This window comes from Caloenas nicobarica, chromosome 2 (genome assembly GCF_036013445.1).
Source record: "Caloenas nicobarica isolate bCalNic1 chromosome 2, bCalNic1.hap1, whole genome shotgun sequence".
NCBI lineage: Eukaryota > Metazoa > Chordata > Aves > Columbiformes > Columbidae > Caloenas > Caloenas nicobarica.
In genome coordinates this window covers 101,388,028-101,407,286 of record NC_088246.1, presented here as the reverse complement: position 1 = coordinate 101,407,286, position 19,259 = coordinate 101,388,028, and the positions used below count along the sequence as shown (strand labels likewise).

The 19,259-nt window shown below is 39.9% G+C and overlaps 1 protein-coding gene across 4 annotated transcripts in view; it reads left to right on the top strand.

Annotated features, from left to right (window-relative positions):
- Nucleotides 1–17,185, top strand: part of STX17 (syntaxin 17) — a 35,101-nt gene extending 17,916 nt beyond the window's left edge. For all 4 annotated transcript variants that reach the window (XM_065628595.1, XM_065628596.1, XM_065628597.1 and 1 more), the window contains 5 exons: nucleotides 4,998–5,217; nucleotides 11,203–11,321; nucleotides 11,405–11,455; nucleotides 13,498–13,584; nucleotides 14,300–17,185. In XM_065628595.1, the coding sequence (XP_065484667.1) occupies nucleotides 4,998–5,217; nucleotides 11,203–11,321; nucleotides 11,405–11,455; nucleotides 13,498–13,584; nucleotides 14,300–14,539 (717 nt within the window). In that variant the 3' untranslated portion in view covers nucleotides 14,540–17,185. The remainder of the gene's footprint in view (nucleotides 1–4,997; nucleotides 5,218–11,202; nucleotides 11,322–11,404; nucleotides 11,456–13,497; nucleotides 13,585–14,299) is intronic.
- Nucleotides 17,186–19,259: the final 2,074 nt, after the last annotated feature.

The following is a 19,259-nucleotide window of genomic DNA, read 5'->3' as shown; positions in this document are numbered from 1 at the left end:
CATGTAGAATGTGTTTGCTGTAAGCTGTTTAAATGTTTACCAATGGACTTGTGATCTGTTTGTTTGCAAAAAAATCAGATTAATTATTGTGATACCAAATGTTCTCTGCAGCGCACACTTTGCTCTCAAAATTAGATGTTGTAAAAATACATTAGGAATCCCTAAGTCAATATTGACCCAAGGCATCCGCCACAGGTTTTAGACAAATATATGCACAGCCACTCTACGTTTAATCCATGTGCACATAATTAGCCATTTTTCTGAATTTTCAGTTTACCCAGAATAATTACTTCTGTTGTACTTTTGATGATGGTCAAAATTATAATAGAAGTATAGATGAGCATAAACATATACCTCTTCTTTCTGGTGACTGGGGGTCACATTAAAAACTTCTAAAAAGGAAAGTGAAGAAACCAGGGAAATCTTTGTATAGGGTGTGATGACACCCTGCTTAAAATACTGAGAAAATAGCTCTTATATACTGTGTATTAGTTTTCATGAATGTGGTCTTGCGGGTTTTCATTTTTTGGGTGCGGTGTGTGGAGTTCTTAAACTGTTGGGGCCTGAATAATTATGCAGTTTTGCTAGGCTTTGCCCCATATATGCTGACTACTCCATACAATTAGTTAATTATTGAAAGATAAAAGTTCATTTCAATGAAATGGCAGTATTTTGTTGTCACACCTAAGGACTGCTTTGATCGTATTTGTAGTGAGAGGCAGAAAACTGCTGCAGTTACAAGAGAGGATATAAGGCATTGAACAAAAAAAGGAAAAATACTGTGGCTGAATGATCTGACTTTAGTCTGTATTCAGCCCACAAAAGGAGACTGTGTTCTGCAAAACATACCTAGGCAGAGTCTCTCCTCTGCGTTGCTTTAATGTTGAAAGCTACTCGAAAAATATTAATCTATTTCTTTTTTCTTTTTCACTTTTATGATCTACATTTCAACTGAAAGTGGTTTGCAACTAAATTATCGTTTTCAGTCAGATCTCTTTTGCATAAATCTTCAAAACCCGGTTGTATGGCTCATGTCTTCTGTACCATCTTTAAAGTTAAGCAGTCTTCAAATTAAGTATCTTTCTGGAATACTACGCAATATACTGGGAGAGCATGAGATGCAGGGTAGATGAGTGTCTTCCTTGCTGCAGGAGATTGATTGTGGTATCAGTGCAGGGTCATGTAAAATCAGCTCACTGTTGCAGCCTCTGGCCATCTGTAGAGTAGGTATATCGTTAAACTCAGATTTTATTTGACCTATGACAAGCAATTTGTAACATATGTCCTTTTTTACATTACTTTGAACAAAGTCCAGACAAGATAAGTGAAGGCAAGGTGACATTTGTACAGCTAAGTTACCGCAGCACTTTCTTAAAAATCGTATTTATGTTTGAAAGGGTTTAAGGTGGTGGGTTTATTTGAAGGTGCTGTTTACTTCTTAATTTAAAACAACAACATGCAGAATGGAGGAAGAGTTGACAGTGATTAATGCACAGAGGACAGGAGAAAAAGAGAAAAAGGGATTGATTTGTTGGACATGACAGATCCTGTGTCATCCATGTACTATTTCAGCATAAAGGGTTTAAAGTGTAAACTATTGGAAAATGTATGTGACGTTACATTTAATGATAACACAACCAAGAAGAAGAAAAAGAGAATGATGGTGGCAGAGACCGAGTGTAATAATGGCACGACCGCCACAGCAGTGTGATAGAAAAAAGCCAAATAATGTAGTGGGATGTATAAACGGGAGAGCAGTCAGTGCGGTCGCTCATGCAGTCTCTTTGGGCAGCATTCGTAGGGCCGCAGGTAGAAGAGTTAGACCAGTTTGGGCACCACGGTTTTGAGGAAGCTGTGGGCTGGTTAGGGGGGTGTTCAGGGAGAGCAATGAAAGCAGTTAGAAATTGGGAAAATGAGACTTATTTGGAAAGACTGACAAATCAGTTATTTTGCCCAAAGAACGCCTGTCAGAGGCACGTTGTCTGTCTGCAAACACGGCACAGATGGTTGCGAAGAGGACAAGACTTGTCGTTCTCTGTGTTGAACAGAAAGGATTAGAAATACCTGGTTTAAACTGAGGCAAGAGAGGTTTCTGTTAGACATGAGGAAAGATGCTGTGGCAATTAGGATAATAAATTCTTGTAGCATACTGTCAGGGAGGACATAGCTCTTTCTAAAGAAGTCCTTTTAAGACCAGATTAGATAAACTATCAGAAAGAAAACAGGGACAATGGATCATGCTTTGAAGGGGTGACTTCCAAGGTTTTCACCAGCTTTATTTTCCTATGGTTTTTGTGGGAACGCCATTTGAAACAAAGACTGTAACTTGATTTGGGAAGTTAACAGACCAAAGTTGCAAATATTATAAAGAAAAAATCTCTGTCTTCTGGGCTGAATTTGGTGAGTTTGAAACTTGGGAGTTCCCATAAATGAAAACAGGATTTGCATTATCTTTGTCTCCAAGTAAGCTTTGTTTTAAAAGTGGAAACAGTTGGGAAGAGGGTGATATAGTTTTATGCCCTACCCAGAGATTAGACTCTGTCCCGTTCAAATGACTATGAAAAGAAGTCGCAGTCACTTGCATATCTCTAACGTTTATCGTGCTACACCCTGGTGAGCTCCTAAGATGTGTCTCCTCCCAGCAGGGCTTAAGCTTTCTTGCTAAGTCATTTAGCAAGACAATAAATGGAACAAGAGTCCTCTCTCCAGAACCACAAAGAAAGAGGTACTAAAATTAAATTTCACCAAATAGGCCAATATCATCATCTGATTCCCCCATCTTCTTTCTCACAAATATTAATATTTCTCTTTGACCAGCAATGTAATAACGAACAGTGGAAGTGAGGATCTGATTTAGCCATTCTTTGGGATGGGTAGTTTGCAGCTCTTGAAGCTTTTTTGTTCAGGATTTTTGAAAACTCCAGCAGGAAGTTGGTGGATGCGTTGGTCGCTGCACAGTAACCATCTTCATTATACCTTTGCATTGGCTGTACTGGTAATTTGTCCCAGCTGCAGTGGTGCAAATCCCCAGCAGAGCTACGTTTCAACTCAATTTCAACTGGGAAATTTTCCTTTTTTTTTTCTTTTTAAAAAATTTTTATTTATTTACTATTTTTTTAAAGAAACTGCTTTGGAAACATTATTAGCACCTCTCAAACTCACTATTGTCACTGTTTCACATGTTTTTGTTTGGCACGTTGTTTTTTTTGTCTCCATTACGGTCAAAGGCAGGAGAATAATAATTTTGTTTCCTTAGACAAAAGAGCAGGATCAACTTCACTTGGTCCCCTGCGCAGAATTTTCACAAAATAGACAATCAGATGTTGTGTCTAGATAGTCCTATTTTGTCTTTTAAACGAAATTTCAAGATTTTATAAACCAAGAATTTTGGCACATGGTGTACTGTGACAGTGATGATGTTCTCCCTTTTTCAGTACTTATGGGCAGACCATGGGAGGATGAGAACAGGAAGAGCAGGGTAGATTAAGATGAGAAATGCATAAGGAAAATTATTTAGTGCCATGTTTCTAATCCAACTCAATATCTTACAAATTTATTTTTTGTATTTCCCTTTTTTTATTGTTAGTCAGTGTTTTTGCCTGGGGTTAGCCTTAAATAATGCAGCCTAACTTGGCTAGTAGTACTCTGAATTTAGGCATACAGTAGAATATACTCTTAGTAATTTGACAGATGGTTTTTACAAAGCGATAGTTCTTTCTTCAGTTGCCTAACATGACTCATGTGGTGTTACTTCCATGTGTGGCTGAATTAATTTCCTTTTTCTCTAATTATATTTCTACTGTTTTTTTCATACATGTTAAAAAACTTCGTTTTATTAGTGTATATAAATAAAATGAATTCCTAGATTAGGAATTTAGCAGGAACTCAATCTAGTTCTTGCTTTTCCAGGTAAGCAGTATTGCCCTTCTAAGGCATTACCTGTACCTGGTTTGGTGTACCAAAGAAAAATTTTCTTTTTCTAACCACTCACTGGTGTTAATCCATTCTCTTGTTCTGCTGTGAGAAGAATTGCAATAAATAACATAAATTATTGTATCATCTTATAATGTAATGCAATGAGTATTATTTTTTATTACAGCCTTATTTTTTTTTTTACAATTAGATAAAAACTTTGTCCTAAAACAATGAGTGGTATAATTTAAAGTGTAAATGTCTTCATTTGCAGAAAAAGAAAAGTTATGTGCATTTTTGGATTTTAAAAACCTAGGCAATTAAAAAAAGTCTATTTTTGCTGTAGACAGACATTTATCTCTCAGGAGATGCACACAGACTCTTCTTGCTAGTTGCGAATATTTCATACCTTCTCAAAACTCTTGTAACTAAAGAAATATTTCTGTATTTGATACTCCAATTGAACAAATATATTCGTTCTTCTTCTCAGAAAAATAATATAAATATTGCCAAGAAAAGTAATTCTTCTTCTTTGTCCCTGAAGTTGTCTTTACAAAATGAAAATGATAGTTTTGGGGTAGTTGGTGGTTGCAAGTGATTGTATCCTGAAGTGCTACAACCACCACAATAGCTTAATATAAAAAATATAAAAGCATCTTGTCCATCTCGGCCTTGATCTTTGGTTCTTCTCCTGGGGCAGAGAGCTCAGCTTCCCCTATGGAAAGTAGGTCCCATCCAAAAAGACACTGCAATGTGTCCTGAGACACCTCACCTGCTGCCCCCTTTTTTTTTTTTTTTTTGTAGATAGAAAACTGAGCGAACTCAGAGGCACAAGCAAGTCAAACAATGCAGTCTGGGGAAAAAAATAGATGTAGAGCAGACATGACCTGGAACATAGGGATGGCCTGAAAGCAGGGACTTTGGAGGGTTGGTTATTTTGTGTGTGTCGTAGTTTATTAGAAGTTAGAAATGGCAGTGTTTATGATTATTTAATGATAATCAAGATGATAGTTGCATCCCAGCCACTGAAGGTGCCTGGCGCTCTTACACAGTAAGCTGCAAAATAACTCTTACAACTGTTACAGCAAGTCCGTGCCAATATGAGAGAGATGGAGAAACTCTGTTTGCGAGTCCGGCAGGAAGACACCCCTGTTCTGCAGAGAATGATAAATCCCGTTAAAGAGGAGGCTTCGTTTGCCATAAAAGAATTCCTGCAGCTCCATTCTGAATCTGCAGAAGAACTTAAAAGGCAACTCGGAGGACCAGAGGATGCCTCTTTAACCAGATCTGCAACTGTAGGAGGAGGTAGTAGAATTTCATTTCTGTATGTATTGTATCTATGTCGTATCCAGTCTGCAGCTTCTCTGGCCAGGTATAAATGAAGTAAACAAATGAGATTTCAGTTGAATAATTATTATTAATCAAGAAGTGGATTTATTTCCCTACACTACGTTTTTCTCATGACCTGTGACTGAGTTTTGATCAGTGGCTAATGCTCTAATTAAGTATCACGCAGAATCACAGAATGTTGGGGATTGGAAGGGACCTCGAAAGATCATCTAGTCCAATCCCCCTGCCGGAGCAGGAACACCCAGATGAGGTTACACAGGAAGGCGTCCAGGCGGGTTTTGAATGTCTCCAGAGAAGGAGACTCCACAACCTCCCTGGGCAGCCTGTTCCAGTGTTCCATCACCCTCACTGTGAAGAAGTTTCTTCTCATATTTAAGTGGAACCTCCCGTGTTTCAGTTTGTATCCATTGCCCCTTGTCCTATCATTGGTTGTCACCGAGAAGAGCCTGGCTCCATCCTCATGACACTCACCCTTTATATATTTATAAACATTGGTGAGGTCACCCCTCAGTCTCCTCTTCTCCAAGCTAAAGAGACCCAGCTCCCTCAGCCTTTCCTCATAAGGGAGATGCTCCACTCCCTTAATCATCTTTGTTGCCCTGCGCTGGACTCTCTCCAGCAGTTCCCTGTCCTTCCTGAACCGAGGGGCCCAGAACTGGACACAATATTCCAGATGAGGTCTCACCAGGGGAAGGGGAAGGAGAACCTCTCTCGACCTTCTAACCACCCCCCTTCTAATACACCCCAGGATGCCATTGGCCTTCTTGGCCACAAGGGTACAGTGCTGTCTCATAGTCATCCTGCTGCCCACCAGGACCCCCAGGTCCCTTTCCCCTACACTGCTCTCCAATCTTAAGAAATTCAGTAGCTGTGGCCTTTCTTGAGACAGATCCTGTAGCCTTGGATCTTGAAACAGAAGACTGTTCACAAGAAGAAAACTTACATTCAAGTTTCACGGTAGCTTGACTTCTTTTTTTCCACCTGCAAATCACTTGATTACGTGTGAGCAATCCTTTGGGCCATTTTCACTGAATTAGCATGTGCAACATCAAGAAGAAAGCAATTTTTTATGACAGTATAATATACCGTTGCTGAAATACTTGGGAAAGAGGAGCAAGTGTCTATATAAAGGAGAACATCTCTTCCTGTAGCATTTTATCATGGTAACTGACAAGAAAGCAGAAAACTATAAATCCTTTTAAACAAAAGATTTTGAAAACACACTATAGCATGCTACAAGTCAGACATATTTACTTTTTCCCCCTCTTTTCTGTACAAAATGTCTTTTATTCCTTGTTCTACTGTTCTGTCTTCAGGGGAAGCCCATACCATGCCCTGGTGCTGGCTGGTGCTCTCTGCTAATGATCTATGAGAAAGTTGGTCAGATCAGGATTAAATCCTTCCACATAACAGTAATTAGTTTGATTGCTGCACCAGCAGTATTGTTTAAAATTGTTTGAAAATGTCACGTATCTTAAAATTGGGAGAGTATTCTCAGTCAGTGGCATTGTAGAAGAACCTGCCATCAATTTTGATTTCATGACCCTTCCTGTTGCTATATAAAGAACTACAAGAACTCTTCCAATTGTGAATAACAAGCTAGCAAGTCTAATGGTCGAACAGGGACGGAAGATTTGAAGACTGGGCTTGCTTTTGAGAGTGTCATGTGCAGCAGTATCAGAAAGCCTTATGAACATGAAGATATATCAAATATAGAACCGTAGAATGGTTTGGGTTGGAAGGGACCTTTGAAGATCATATTGTCCACCCGCCCTGCAGGTCGCAGGGACATCTTCTACTAGATCCAGTTGCTCAGAGCCCCATTCAGCCTGGCCTTGAACACTTCAAATGATGGGGCTTCCACAACTCTCTGGGCAGCCTGTTCCAGTCCCTCACCACCCTCATGGTAAAAAAATTCTATCGTCTTAACAGGCCGATAAAAAAGACTGATGTGGCTTTTGACATAGGACTCTTGACTTTTTCAATACCTTCAACGTCTTTTAACTGGTTGTTCAGTAGCTTGTCCTAATATCTTTGTGGGTTTCAAAGTCTGGCTATTTGCTGTGTCCTCCTTCCTCACCCAAAAAAGAAGATAATAACCGAGTCTGTTCTCTTGCTGTCCTCTGGGACCCCCTTAGCACTCTCTGCAAGTTCTCAGAAACATGCTTGAACTTTCAGAGGCTTTTTCTTAAATATTCTAGAGCAAATTTCATCAAACCCTCAGCACTGGAATAAATCTAGCTCATCTAAATATTTTTAACTTGTTGTCTATGTTTCAGCCTTTTTTTTTCCTTTTTTCTCATTGTTTGAATTAATTGCATCAAGTATCCGATAACAGCTACCTTTTTGTATAAGACTGACTTCATCTTTCTCTGGGTCATCTGTTATTTTCTTTCTTTACTTGGCAATGCACTTAAACTTCATCGTCCTCTAACTTCAGTGGCATTCATAGAAACTTTCTTGCTACCATTTGTGCTCTTTGGTAGCTGCAATTTATTTGTGTCCTAGTCTTTCTGATACTAACTTCCCATGTTTACATTATTCCTTGTACTCATCTTAATTGTGCGTCAAATTCTTGAAATCCAGGGGGGCATTGAAAAGCTGTTGCTGAAGCCATGAACGTTTTCCTCTGCATCAGGACAATTTGCTGTCATCTTCAGTGTAGCCTGTTTTATTAGTGTCTGCCAGCTCTTCTGCAGCCCTTTATCCTTTAGGAACTTCATAGTTTCCATTAATCAGTTTGCCAAATTTGTTGATATCTCTTTTGAGGGGAACTCGATGCCTTTAGTTTTTTACTCTGAGTTTTAGAATAGTGAACTCTGGTATTCAGCACTCCCCTTCATCCATATCAGCCATTGCTTTCAGGCTCTTTGCAAGCTCTTCTCTATTACAATCAGAATTAAATTTAAAGTATGTCTTCTTTTGGTAACTTTCTGCAGTGGTCTTCAATACATTCTCGTATTTCATTGGAAAGGTCTTGTCCTGGCTTATGGCTTTTCTAACAGTTACATAGGTGGTAAATGGGAACTAGAGTTTAATTTCAAAGAACAGGACTGCTTTTAAAATCTGAAATACCTTTAAAGTGTGGAGGACATTGAGTATAGCTGCTCTTCAGGGAGACAAGAAACTGAGCAGAAAGATTGGGATGAGATGAACAGAAAAATACTAGTGGGATGACATGCTCCTGCAAGTCTGCTCAAGAATATGGAAATAATTCACCCCATTTAAAGTGAAACATTCAGGCTGGCAGACAACTAAATACAATTAAACAGATTTTTTTTTTTTTCAAGCTGCCTGACTGCAAAAGCAGCTCTGTTGAACACAGATGCAATATATTGCCTGTTCTTTTGTGCGCAGTCCTGAAAGCAAATCTTGGCTGGTGATCTTAATCAAAGGAGCTCCAGTGTCCCCATTCTTTGTAGCATGTTGCTTCCCATCTGGTAGAGAAGGAAGGAGTTTACAAATTCAAATGGCCCGTGTCAGTGAAATGATGAGGTCCCTTCCCCCCTTCACCATCTTCAGCTCAGGTCCAATAGAAATGGAATTTAATTGCATTTTAAACAAATATTAACAAAAGGTGAGACTCCACTCTTAAAATTACTAAAATCTTTTAAGCAACATATTGAATCTTCCAGAGCATTAGATTTTTATCTTGAGTGTAATGAGGTGCGAAGCTGCTCTATGAAATCTGCAGACGTGTTTTGTATTACTGCATTTCTGTGGAGATGCTGTAAGTGAATTGGTGGAGCCGCTTCCATTCTCACTTCTATTAAAATTGGTTAGACTTGATAAAACTTGAACTAGGGAATATAAATTTTTTACTCAGACTTCTAGCCCAAACGCAATTTCACCTTCTCTTACCCTTCTTATTCTTTAGTTTTTTGAAGTGAGTAAAGAATTTTCCTTGAGGTTTTTTTTTTTCCCATTAACTTTTAGTTATTAGAAAATTATAGTGGAAACATGATTTTAAGTTCTCTTGAATGTGTGTCATAGAAGAGTTTGGTATCATTCACGTACGTTGAAGGACGTGCTCTTCTACAGTAAGTCAGCATACGTTGTTAAGGACAGACGGGAATAGGGAGCATAATTTGTGAGGAGGCACTTTTGCTTAGTGAGCTTTTATTGTTTGCCTTTGAATTACAAATATTTTAATTTCAACCAACCTAGCATGCATGTGGCTAATTAGGGAAGAGTACGCTTTTTTGGCAGAAGAAAATTGATTTTGAAATAAGATTGTGAAGGATTGAAATGCAATAAAATACTCAAAACTAATGTTGAATGTCAGAATACATAGCAGAATTGGTTTATCCAAAAGTGGACACATTTGGATATATGTTTAATTATGGTGAAAAGAGAAAAGCAATATTTCAGAACACAGTATGTAACATAATCTGATACTATAGAACAAACATATGTTCTGGAAGAAGAGGTGATGACTGTAGAAGGTAAAGTGCCTTCCATGTCTGGATTCTTAAAGGAAAAGCGTTAGAAATAATTAGAAAGAAAAACGAGGCCAAAATAAACCCCAAAATCGTTTATTCCATCGTTACTCTGCTGCTCTCCTTACTTAGTAATTACAGCTGAATATTTGCTTCATAGATGCCAGGCTTCTGTTGATCAGAGAGTAGGAAGATTAGATCCTTCATGTATTTTGAGATATTGGGATTAAAATGTTGAGAAATGGACAAATATTATTAAAATGTATAATTTTTATTTTACGTTAAATTAATTCCATGAAAAAGCATGCACTATTACTGACTTGTTATCGAATATGATTATTTTCATTTATTTTCAATTGTTCATATCCATTGTAGTAACACTTGTATAATATAGTACCGTGGCACATTCATTGTTTGTAAATATTCTAATGCAATATTTACACTTCAATATTATTAGACATATCTAACCAGTCTTCCCCATATTAAGCTTTCCCTTGGTACTGCTCTCCCAAGGCAGGAAACACCAGTGTCCTACTGAAGTAGCTGTAATACCTTCCTTCAGAAACTTAAATTGTCTCAATTAACATGATCTCTGCACTGTGTTTACACACATACGTTCTCCAGTCTGCCTTTCGTACCCTCAAGCTTAAGCCTTGCCGTGACAAGCCAGACTTGTTTCTTATTATTCTTGAGTACCACTTAATTACTTGTCCATAATTATGCACGTGTCTATTCCATCTGTAGTGGCTCAAGACTGGGCGCTCTGACTGGAGGAGGTATCTGTGTGTCTGTTCGTCACATCTGCTCACCCCATGCCACCCAGCTGTCGTCTTATTCCCTATTTTTTCCACCATACTTCATTCTAATGCCTTCTGCATTCAACCCAGGTGATACAGAAAGGAAGATACTGGAGAATTATCTCCTCTCCACACCGCCGAGCTTCAAATGTTTTCCGTCCTCCCAGTACGGTTACCCAACTGGTTCCAGCACTGAGTGCTGGGCAGCATGTTACTTGGTTTTCACTGCTTTGAAAGCATTTTCCTCCAGCTCTTTTGAGTCTCAAATGGCTGAAAATCAAACCAGTAGCAGAATAATCAATCATAAAATGAATAACTGTCTGTTCAGTTTTGGGAGCACGGTGTTTTTATGTGTTGTGTGTAAATGAAAAGATTTTGTCCCAAGCTCAGTTTTCTTAGCTCGGTTGATACAAAAATAATTAACTGACCTTGAATTGGGGAGTATAATTTAATATCATTCTCAGAACTGATTGTGAGAAGGTGCTGATAGAAATGAACCTGTTTCTTTGGCAGTAACTTCCTTTTAAGAAACTGTCCAGTGCTGTAAGACTTTTCCCTATATGATCATTTCCAGGGCTGTTGCTTGGCTTGAATTGGGCTGAATATCAATTTATCCTTGTGAAACATTAAGAGTGAGAAACTTTGCACATCACCTGCATTCTGATCCCCTGCATTTATTTATAAACATCATGTTTCTCATTCAGAAACTTTACATAACCTGGAAGTGAAGGATGGCTCCCAGAGTTTAATCCAGATCTACTCCCACCTTCCCGAAATACCTCAGGAAGAAAATGCAGCTGAGTCCTGGGAAACTTTAGAAGGGGTATGTTGAAGCTCCCTTGCTGCCACAGGGGTGCTCTTGTTTTTAGCAACTATTACAAAATAACACTTGTTCTTTATTTGTAGGACTTGATTCAGCTTAGCCAGTTGGTGACTGATTTTTCTCTCTTAGTCAACGTAAGTATTAATTTTGCATTCTGTCCTAGAGAGAGTTTTGTACAAAAAGAAGGCGAATGGGGAACTCCTAGTTGGGGGGGAAAAAAAAGATGAGTGATACTTCTGCCCGTAATCTGAACTCAGACTGAGCTAGGATCACTTGAGCAAAGTGACAGAATACCAGAATAGCATTAACTGAATTTATTCAGTCCGATATTCAAGACTACAAAACCCTAGTCACTGTTAGGAACTTCAGGAACATGCCAGTAGAGACAGAGCAGTTCCCCCACGGTGAGCTGAGGTGCCTGCACGAAGGTGCTGCCTGTGCTACTTGAGACCTATGATAAAGACACCTATAGTTTCCAAGCCCGTCCATTACATACTTTCCCAAGTCGTAGGTGATGCATTTAATGTTTACATCAAATTGTCTAGATGGTGAAAAGTTTTCTTCTGATTTTTCAAGTGCAAACAGATGTTCAAAAGCATTAGTTTAACTACTCAGCTGCCTCACCTGGTTAGAAAACCTAACAGCTCTTCCTTCCCTCCATCAGTGACTCATTGCTACAAGTATCTTTCTGGCTGTCCTGTTGAGGCTCTGTCAAAGATATTTTTTGAGGAGGCAAGAGTCTTCTGTTTCAGCCCTATTGCTGGTAGTTTCTCCTGAGTTTTTGTCACCAGAGCACCTACTGATGTTCCAGCCACAAGCTGAACCTTAGCAGAAGCTCTGCAGTGTTGCCTGCAGAGTTCCACCCAGGTCCCATTCATTTTTACTGTTTCTAATTTTCATGGTGACGATAGCCTTCACCGCACAGGGTGGCTGTTTCTCAGCTACTTTTCCTTGTTTATTCAGGAGTACTAGAAAAATTTCAAGTGTCCTTCACCTTTATCATGCCCTTTCTCTGCTCTCACAAATGTAGCTGCCAAAAGGTTGTGCATCACCCACACTCGGTTCCCTATGTTTAGTTCTTCCTGTGCCACAGGGAAGTTAAACTCACAATTCCCATCTCCTAGGAGAGTTCTTTAATCTTATTGCTGTTGGGTTAGTCGGGATAGATAAAATAGGTTTTATCCTTTCTGCTGAATATGCGCTGCTTCACATGTGCAAAAAAAAAAAAAAAAAGGATTAAGATTCATTAGGCTGGAGAGGGACTGCAAAAATTTTTATTCAGTAGCCTAAATGTCCTGTTCCCAGGGCTTTCTGAATTTTACACATAACCATCATTAGATATAATAACAAGCATCTAAAGTATGCGGATTGGATCGTAGGTGAAGATACCAGAGCTGGTAGATTCAGCAGTTTCTGAATTAGAAAGAGGAAAAAAGTTCAGAATGCCTTTTACTTTAAGCTGAACATTAGCCATCTCATTATTTTGTGACATAAAACAGCCTGGGTGCTGCTGAGATTAAAACAAGAACAAACAAGCCCACAAACCCCTTTATCTTCTGCCCCAGTGTTCTCTGAGAGAGACTGCAGGGGAATCCGACTGCATTTGGAGACAGAAGGTTTTTGTAAAATCAAAACAATAAAATGTGGAGGAACATCAAGTATATTTTCAGTACTGCCACTACTCTATTTGTAAAGTTGAGTCAGTGTTTCATAATGTCATGATTAAACACCTCTATTTAGATTTCTTGGTGCAGCTTTGTATGTTGGAGTCGGTACTGATGTTATAAATGCTCTTTATAGAATTTTTTTTTGAACGTGAAACTCAGCAGGAAACCAAAAGGCTAGTTTGGATTATTTTTCCCTTTGGAATGTGAGTTCATCTATTCACAGACAAGATTTAGAAATCACATGTTTTGGGTTGTTTAACTGCAGCAACACATTGTATAATACCCACACCATATTATTACTTAATAGTTAAGATTTTTTTTTTTTTAAAGTTTGCAGTTTCAGCACAGTTTATCAGATGCTATTAATGAAGCACCATTAAGGCTGCAGGCTGCAGTGGGTAGCAGATGAAAGCGGCTGTGGGGCCCTGATTACAGGCATTAAAATGGTGTGTATTGGCTCACTGCTGCTTCCCAGCAGGTGCCCTCACTCATAATTCCTTTGCATCTAGTCTCAGCAGGAGAAGATTGACAGGATTGAAGACCATGTCAACAGTGCTGCTGTGAATGTTGAAGAGGGAACCAAAAAGTTGGGGAAGGTAGGGATCTGCTCCTGCTGGTGAATCAATGGTGCTCTGCCTCCCAGCAGTCCTCTGTATTAACCCAATTGATCTGCCGTCTTTAATGCTGAAGGAGCCAGCAATTAAGGAAATAAGGAAGAAATGACCCACAGGTAGCAGGGAAAAAAAAAATCAATCTCCTGTAATTTTGTATCACATCCAGGCTACTAGGAAATACAGGCTTCTTTGGTTGGTTTTGCTTTTTTAATGCTATTCTGATGCTACCTTGGTTTACCTGCAAAGACAGGAGCATCCAACAATTGGCTCACAAAAATAAAATAAGTGTAAAACAACAGGGTGATGATAACACACAATTTCAGTCCTGTTCTATGTAGATGTCAGTGATAGTTGCTATAAGCCACAAACCCAGATTCAAGTGTGTTACTGAAAAGTCTGAGCATCTTCTCAGTTTCTCATTTGATTAATGACAGAGATGAGGTAATAAATAATGTTCACAATCAGGCAGTAGCACATAAAAATGACCTGGTTCACAACTGCATATGTGAGATAGCTCTGTTTCGAATGGTTTTTGGTGCGTTCTGTCATACATGTGGGATAGTAGATAATGTTTTTTTTTAAATACTAACTTGTAAAGTTTATCACTGAGCATTCCAGTCTTTGCCAAGAGCAATGAGGGGGAAATGCGTATCACCACAGGCAAGTATTCTAACTATTTTTTTTTCCTCCTCTACAGGCTGCAATGTACAAGCTGGCAGCTCTGCCCGTGGCAGGTGCAGTTATTGGTGGAGTGGTGGGGGGTCCCATTGGGCTCCTTGCAGGCTACAAAGTGGCAGGAATCGCAGCTGCACTTGGTGGTGGGATTTTGGGTTTCACAGGTGGAAAATTGATGCAAAGAAGGAAAAAAAAAATCGCCGAGCAGATCTGTTCCAGCTGCCCAGAGCTTTCTCACCCAAGTGCCAAAAAATCCAGCTGAAGGAGAGATCCATTTTGACTAGGAACAAAAGTGTAGTAGCCGTACTAATGACAGACTTGCAGCCTTAGGCTTTAAATACAAGGCTGAGTTGTGTGAATTTTGACAACAGGACTGTTACTTAGGAGGGGTGAAACAGTAATGTCAGTATTTCGCTTTTCAGATGTGCTAAGTGACATCAGTCCTTTGAAAATTATATGGATAACTTTTAATTATAAAATTCTTAGGTGAGCTGTATGCACAGCTGTAGTGATGGGTGACAGGTGCTTCACGCCAAATTTGCACAAAGTGTCTCGCAGACAATACAAAGAGAGATATTTGGAAAACTGTAGTGCTTTCCCATGAACAGCACCCAGAAGCTGGAGATCTTATTAATAGAGCCCTAAAGGAAAGGAAATAATCTCCATCTGTCTTTCATGGCCATGGTACTTTAATTTATCTGGATTCCCAAACTCCTCCTGAGTGTACTCCCAGGCCATGACTGACTAGGCCTGTTCAGTAACTTAACGCACAGGGAAGCGTTAGTTGCCATAGGAGAAAATTGAAATGTTGGCTGAGCAAGGTGAAAAAAACACTTCAGTACATCCCACATCTGCTTCCATCAGCCAAATTAGATCAGCATCAGCTTTTCCCCTTTTTCAGGTCTATTAGAAAAAAAAAAAAACACGGTAAACTCCTCATCTTGTTCAAAATGTAGTTAAGAATTAAACGCTGTAAGCAGCAACCATGCAGGACTGCTGCTGGAGGATATTCTTCCATGGCTGTTCAGCTCCTTGGCTTGTCCTGAGAACAGTGCGCAGGATGAAGTGACAAGCTCTGGCATTCTGAGCCCAAAGCCTCGGCTTACTTAAGCGGCGCCTACTGCTTGGTGTTGCTCTTGCTTCTCATCTCCCGTCGCCCGCAGCGCTCTGTCAGGAGAGCTGAAGAGCTGCCCTGGAAGGCGCTGCTGCAGCCCCACTCCCTCAAGAGTCTTTATCATCCCTCAAGGGTGGCATTAGGCACCAGGTCAAAGGGTGCTGAAGCAGCGAGGCCCTTTAAATAGTGCCAGTGTCAGCTGAGCTCCCCGGATGATGGGGCTATTTTGAAACTGTCAAGCCTGAGGCTGTTGACAAGAAGTAAAACGTGCTTGGCTGGGTCAGCCGCACAGCACCTGCGCGCTGGTCAGGCCTGAAACTTCTGCTTCCACCTGTGCTGTCGGTGGCTTCTCAGCCTCTTCAAGATTCTGGGACATGCTGTGGAGCCCGTGTGGGGCGAGATGCCGTTAGTGCTTTCGCTAGGTTTTTATAGCGGATGCCCGTCATTCTGAGTGTCCTTATTTTACTGCTTAAGAAGCCTTTTGCTTCTGAAAGCTCCATTGTTAAATACGGGAGCGTTAACGTGTTTTTATTGCCACATAATTGTACTGTTGTCACAAATGTACTGTTCAGCACATGGTCCTACCTCCATCCTTCCAGGACAGTTCCCACACTACTGCTGCTGCTGTTTGGGGGAAAAGAAACTGAGGTTGGGAAGCTGCTTTTTAAAGTTTTTAAATTGTTCAATTCACCCTGAGCTCTGCTTGAGTCCAGTTTTATTAGATGAACACAGAAGTCAGTGTTCAGTGAGAAGGCTCCTCAGCAGGGAACACTGTATAAGGAAACATACTATAGAAACAGCTCCGTTTTCTTAACCCGTACTTTGGTATCATCATTGGAAATAACTCTCTACTGTGACAGACAACAGGTGTTTGCACCTAGAGACACTACAAGCAACTGTTAGTTACAGCACAGATATATTTTTCTGAACAGTTCTTGCTTATTACTTCTAAAATAGGACTGAAATCGCTGTCAGTCAGAGCACCGTGTCTATTTTAAGTAGGCCTGAGGCTTAGGGAAGCAACGTTTGCAAGAATAGTTTTCACAAGTAATCGCGAACATTGTCCAACTGCGCGTGTTGAAGCTGCAGCACCTACATCTGTAAAATCAGCTGGAGCGGAAAACGTGACTCAAGGAATTCAGATTGTTTGCTCCACGTCGGGCAAAAATTGCTTTTCTTTAAATGCATCTACTTTGGATGAAAAAAAATTTAATGAGCTTGTAACAACTTCTTACTAAGGCTCTTCAGTCCTTCAATATGTAATTTCTACATTTAAAGGAAGAAACTAAGAGAAAAAAAAGTGTTCTTAACCAGAAACTGGTTGATTCTTTGTATGAGTTCAAAAAGCTGTGTCTGCTTTCCTACTGTATGCTTCAAAACCTTGTGCATTTAAATGGCAGCAGCCACAGCAGAGACACTGAGGACTCCACCCTCTCCCCCCAATGCCAGGACAATCTAAATTCATAAAACTGAATTCCTGCCACAGCTTATACAAATTCAGCTTGGTATGTACTCATTTTATGAAATGTCTAGCACAAAAACTATTCTTCCTCCTTGCATCTTTAAGGAAGCAATTTCAAAACATTGTGTACACCCCAGACTTGGAAGACTATTATTTAATCTATGATTTTTTAAAAAATAGATGGGTTATTTACATATGTGAAGAAACATGGGCAACAGAGTAATCAAACCAGCATTTAAATTGCTAGGCATGTTAATCAGAAGAAATTAAGATATACATAATTCTTTCAGACCAAATAAAAGTTTTTGCCTATGAAACTGGTTGTAGCATTTATTGAGACATCAGGGTTTATTTCCTTTCAGCGTCTAAAAGATTAATCCCTCACAAACTTTATATTATTAAAATAATTGCATTACCAAGATCTAAGAATCCTGAATTGAGTTACCAAACACATGCTTCAGCTACTGAAATATTTACATTGACTGAAATGAAATGTCGCATGCATCCAGTAACTCGAACACATACACTAGCTCAGAAATGGACTCCTTAAGTTCAGTTAAAATGAGAGTTTGGGATGGTTTTGTTCCATATGGGGATAACACTGTTTTGACAACCTCCCATGAAAACCTTGAGAAATGTTAAAGGGAGTGGTTAGTTGAGCACCAAATGGTTAAAACCATTGATGTAGATGATCAGAATTGAAGGGCTTAGTTTGAAACACATCTCGCATGTTGTCCAATGCTTCCTCTCTCCAGGCAAATTCTCTGTTTCATCACATACTTCAAAAGTTCAGGTGATACTCAACATCACGTTAGGCAAACCTGGACTTCAGCTGTTCAACCTCCCACAAATACACAATGAAATGACTTGGAGTGCATAACTCATTAAACTGTTTAATTAACTGATTTAATTGTCTACCTGGTGCTGGGATCCCAAAGCTCTGGGAACAAGTCCATACTCAGAAAAGCAAACATTGGGGGGTTAATCTCTCACTTTCTAGCTGAAAGCACCAGCCACTGGACTTGGGGGTGTATGATGAGGTAGCACCTCCCTCCAGAAAGACAAGTTTAGACATCTGCCACCAAACAGCATTTGTAAATAAGAATCCCGAGGAAAACCAGGAACCTCAGAGGAGTAAAATGAGTACTTGTAGGTACCATGCAAGAGTGGACTACAATTTCAGGTGGCTGAACAACTACGAAGTTTTGTTGCACCACCTGCAGATAACAAGCACCAGCCCTAAAACCATCCCCTGCTCACAGCTTTGGATTCCAGCTGGAAGGTGGGATGACTTGGCTGCCAAAAACACTTCATTTGTCATGAGATGGAGAATGGTACAGGAGAAGACCTGGCTTTCAAGCACTTTATGTGCGCTCGAAAATGCAGGTTCACAAAACTGACAAAGTACACCTGTCAATAAAATCTTAAAATACTCTTTTTTAGCTACCAGTTGTGCATCTGCTCAGTCAGCTGGAAGCCTAGTGCTGGCTGGTAGGAGCAACTCTCCTCAGAATCGCCCCCTCGAAAGCTCACGTGCCTGTTGCTGCAGGGACTCAATTCAGCAGCCTCTCATGGCACTGACTTTGGCCACGGCTGCACAGGACCATGCCCGTCTTCTGGCAATAACCAAGGAGGTGGCATCCAGCCCAGATGGGATCCTGAGCCGTGAACTGCAGACATTGGGGCACTCGCAGAAATAAAACATGAACCCAGTGGTCCAGTCATCCAGAGAACAAGCTTCTAAAGACACTAAACCATGGAGGCCCAAGTCATGGCGCTAGAGTCTTTGTAGTAAGTGTACCGTACAAATCCAGTACCAATTCCTAATTCATCTCCAGCAATGCACCCCAAATTAGCAGATATTTTTCCATCTCTGCATTTTCTTTATGTTCGTTTCACCCAGCAGCTTGAAGATTCATTGAGAAAAGCCCGTGTTCTTGTATTACACACAACAGAAAAGCCCACAAGGAAAGCAGTAATTCCTTCTTGAGAGCAGAATTCAATGAATATGCAATAAATAAGGCACAAGCCAGACAAAAGGAGTAACAGAAAATTTGCAGTGCTTGTTCAGAAAGTAGATGGTCTGCCAGGGAGGCAGGGACCCAAAAGAAAAAAAAGACTAATCGTAACACATACATACAGAGATTAATTTAAGACTGACAAAACTAAGATGGCAGTCCAGCCCTAGTCCTCTCCTACTTTGAAGGGTTTCCAACACTCATGTTCTTTTAACACAACCATGTGGATAATAATAACAACTCCAAGAAACTAGGGCAGGTCAATACAGCCCTTTCATTCAAAGTATAGCTAATAGTATTAAAAAATATATTTTCCTCCCTTGGTATTTTAATAATCAGAATTGTTTGATCGCTTCGACATTTAGACCCAGTAAAGCACCACACGAGA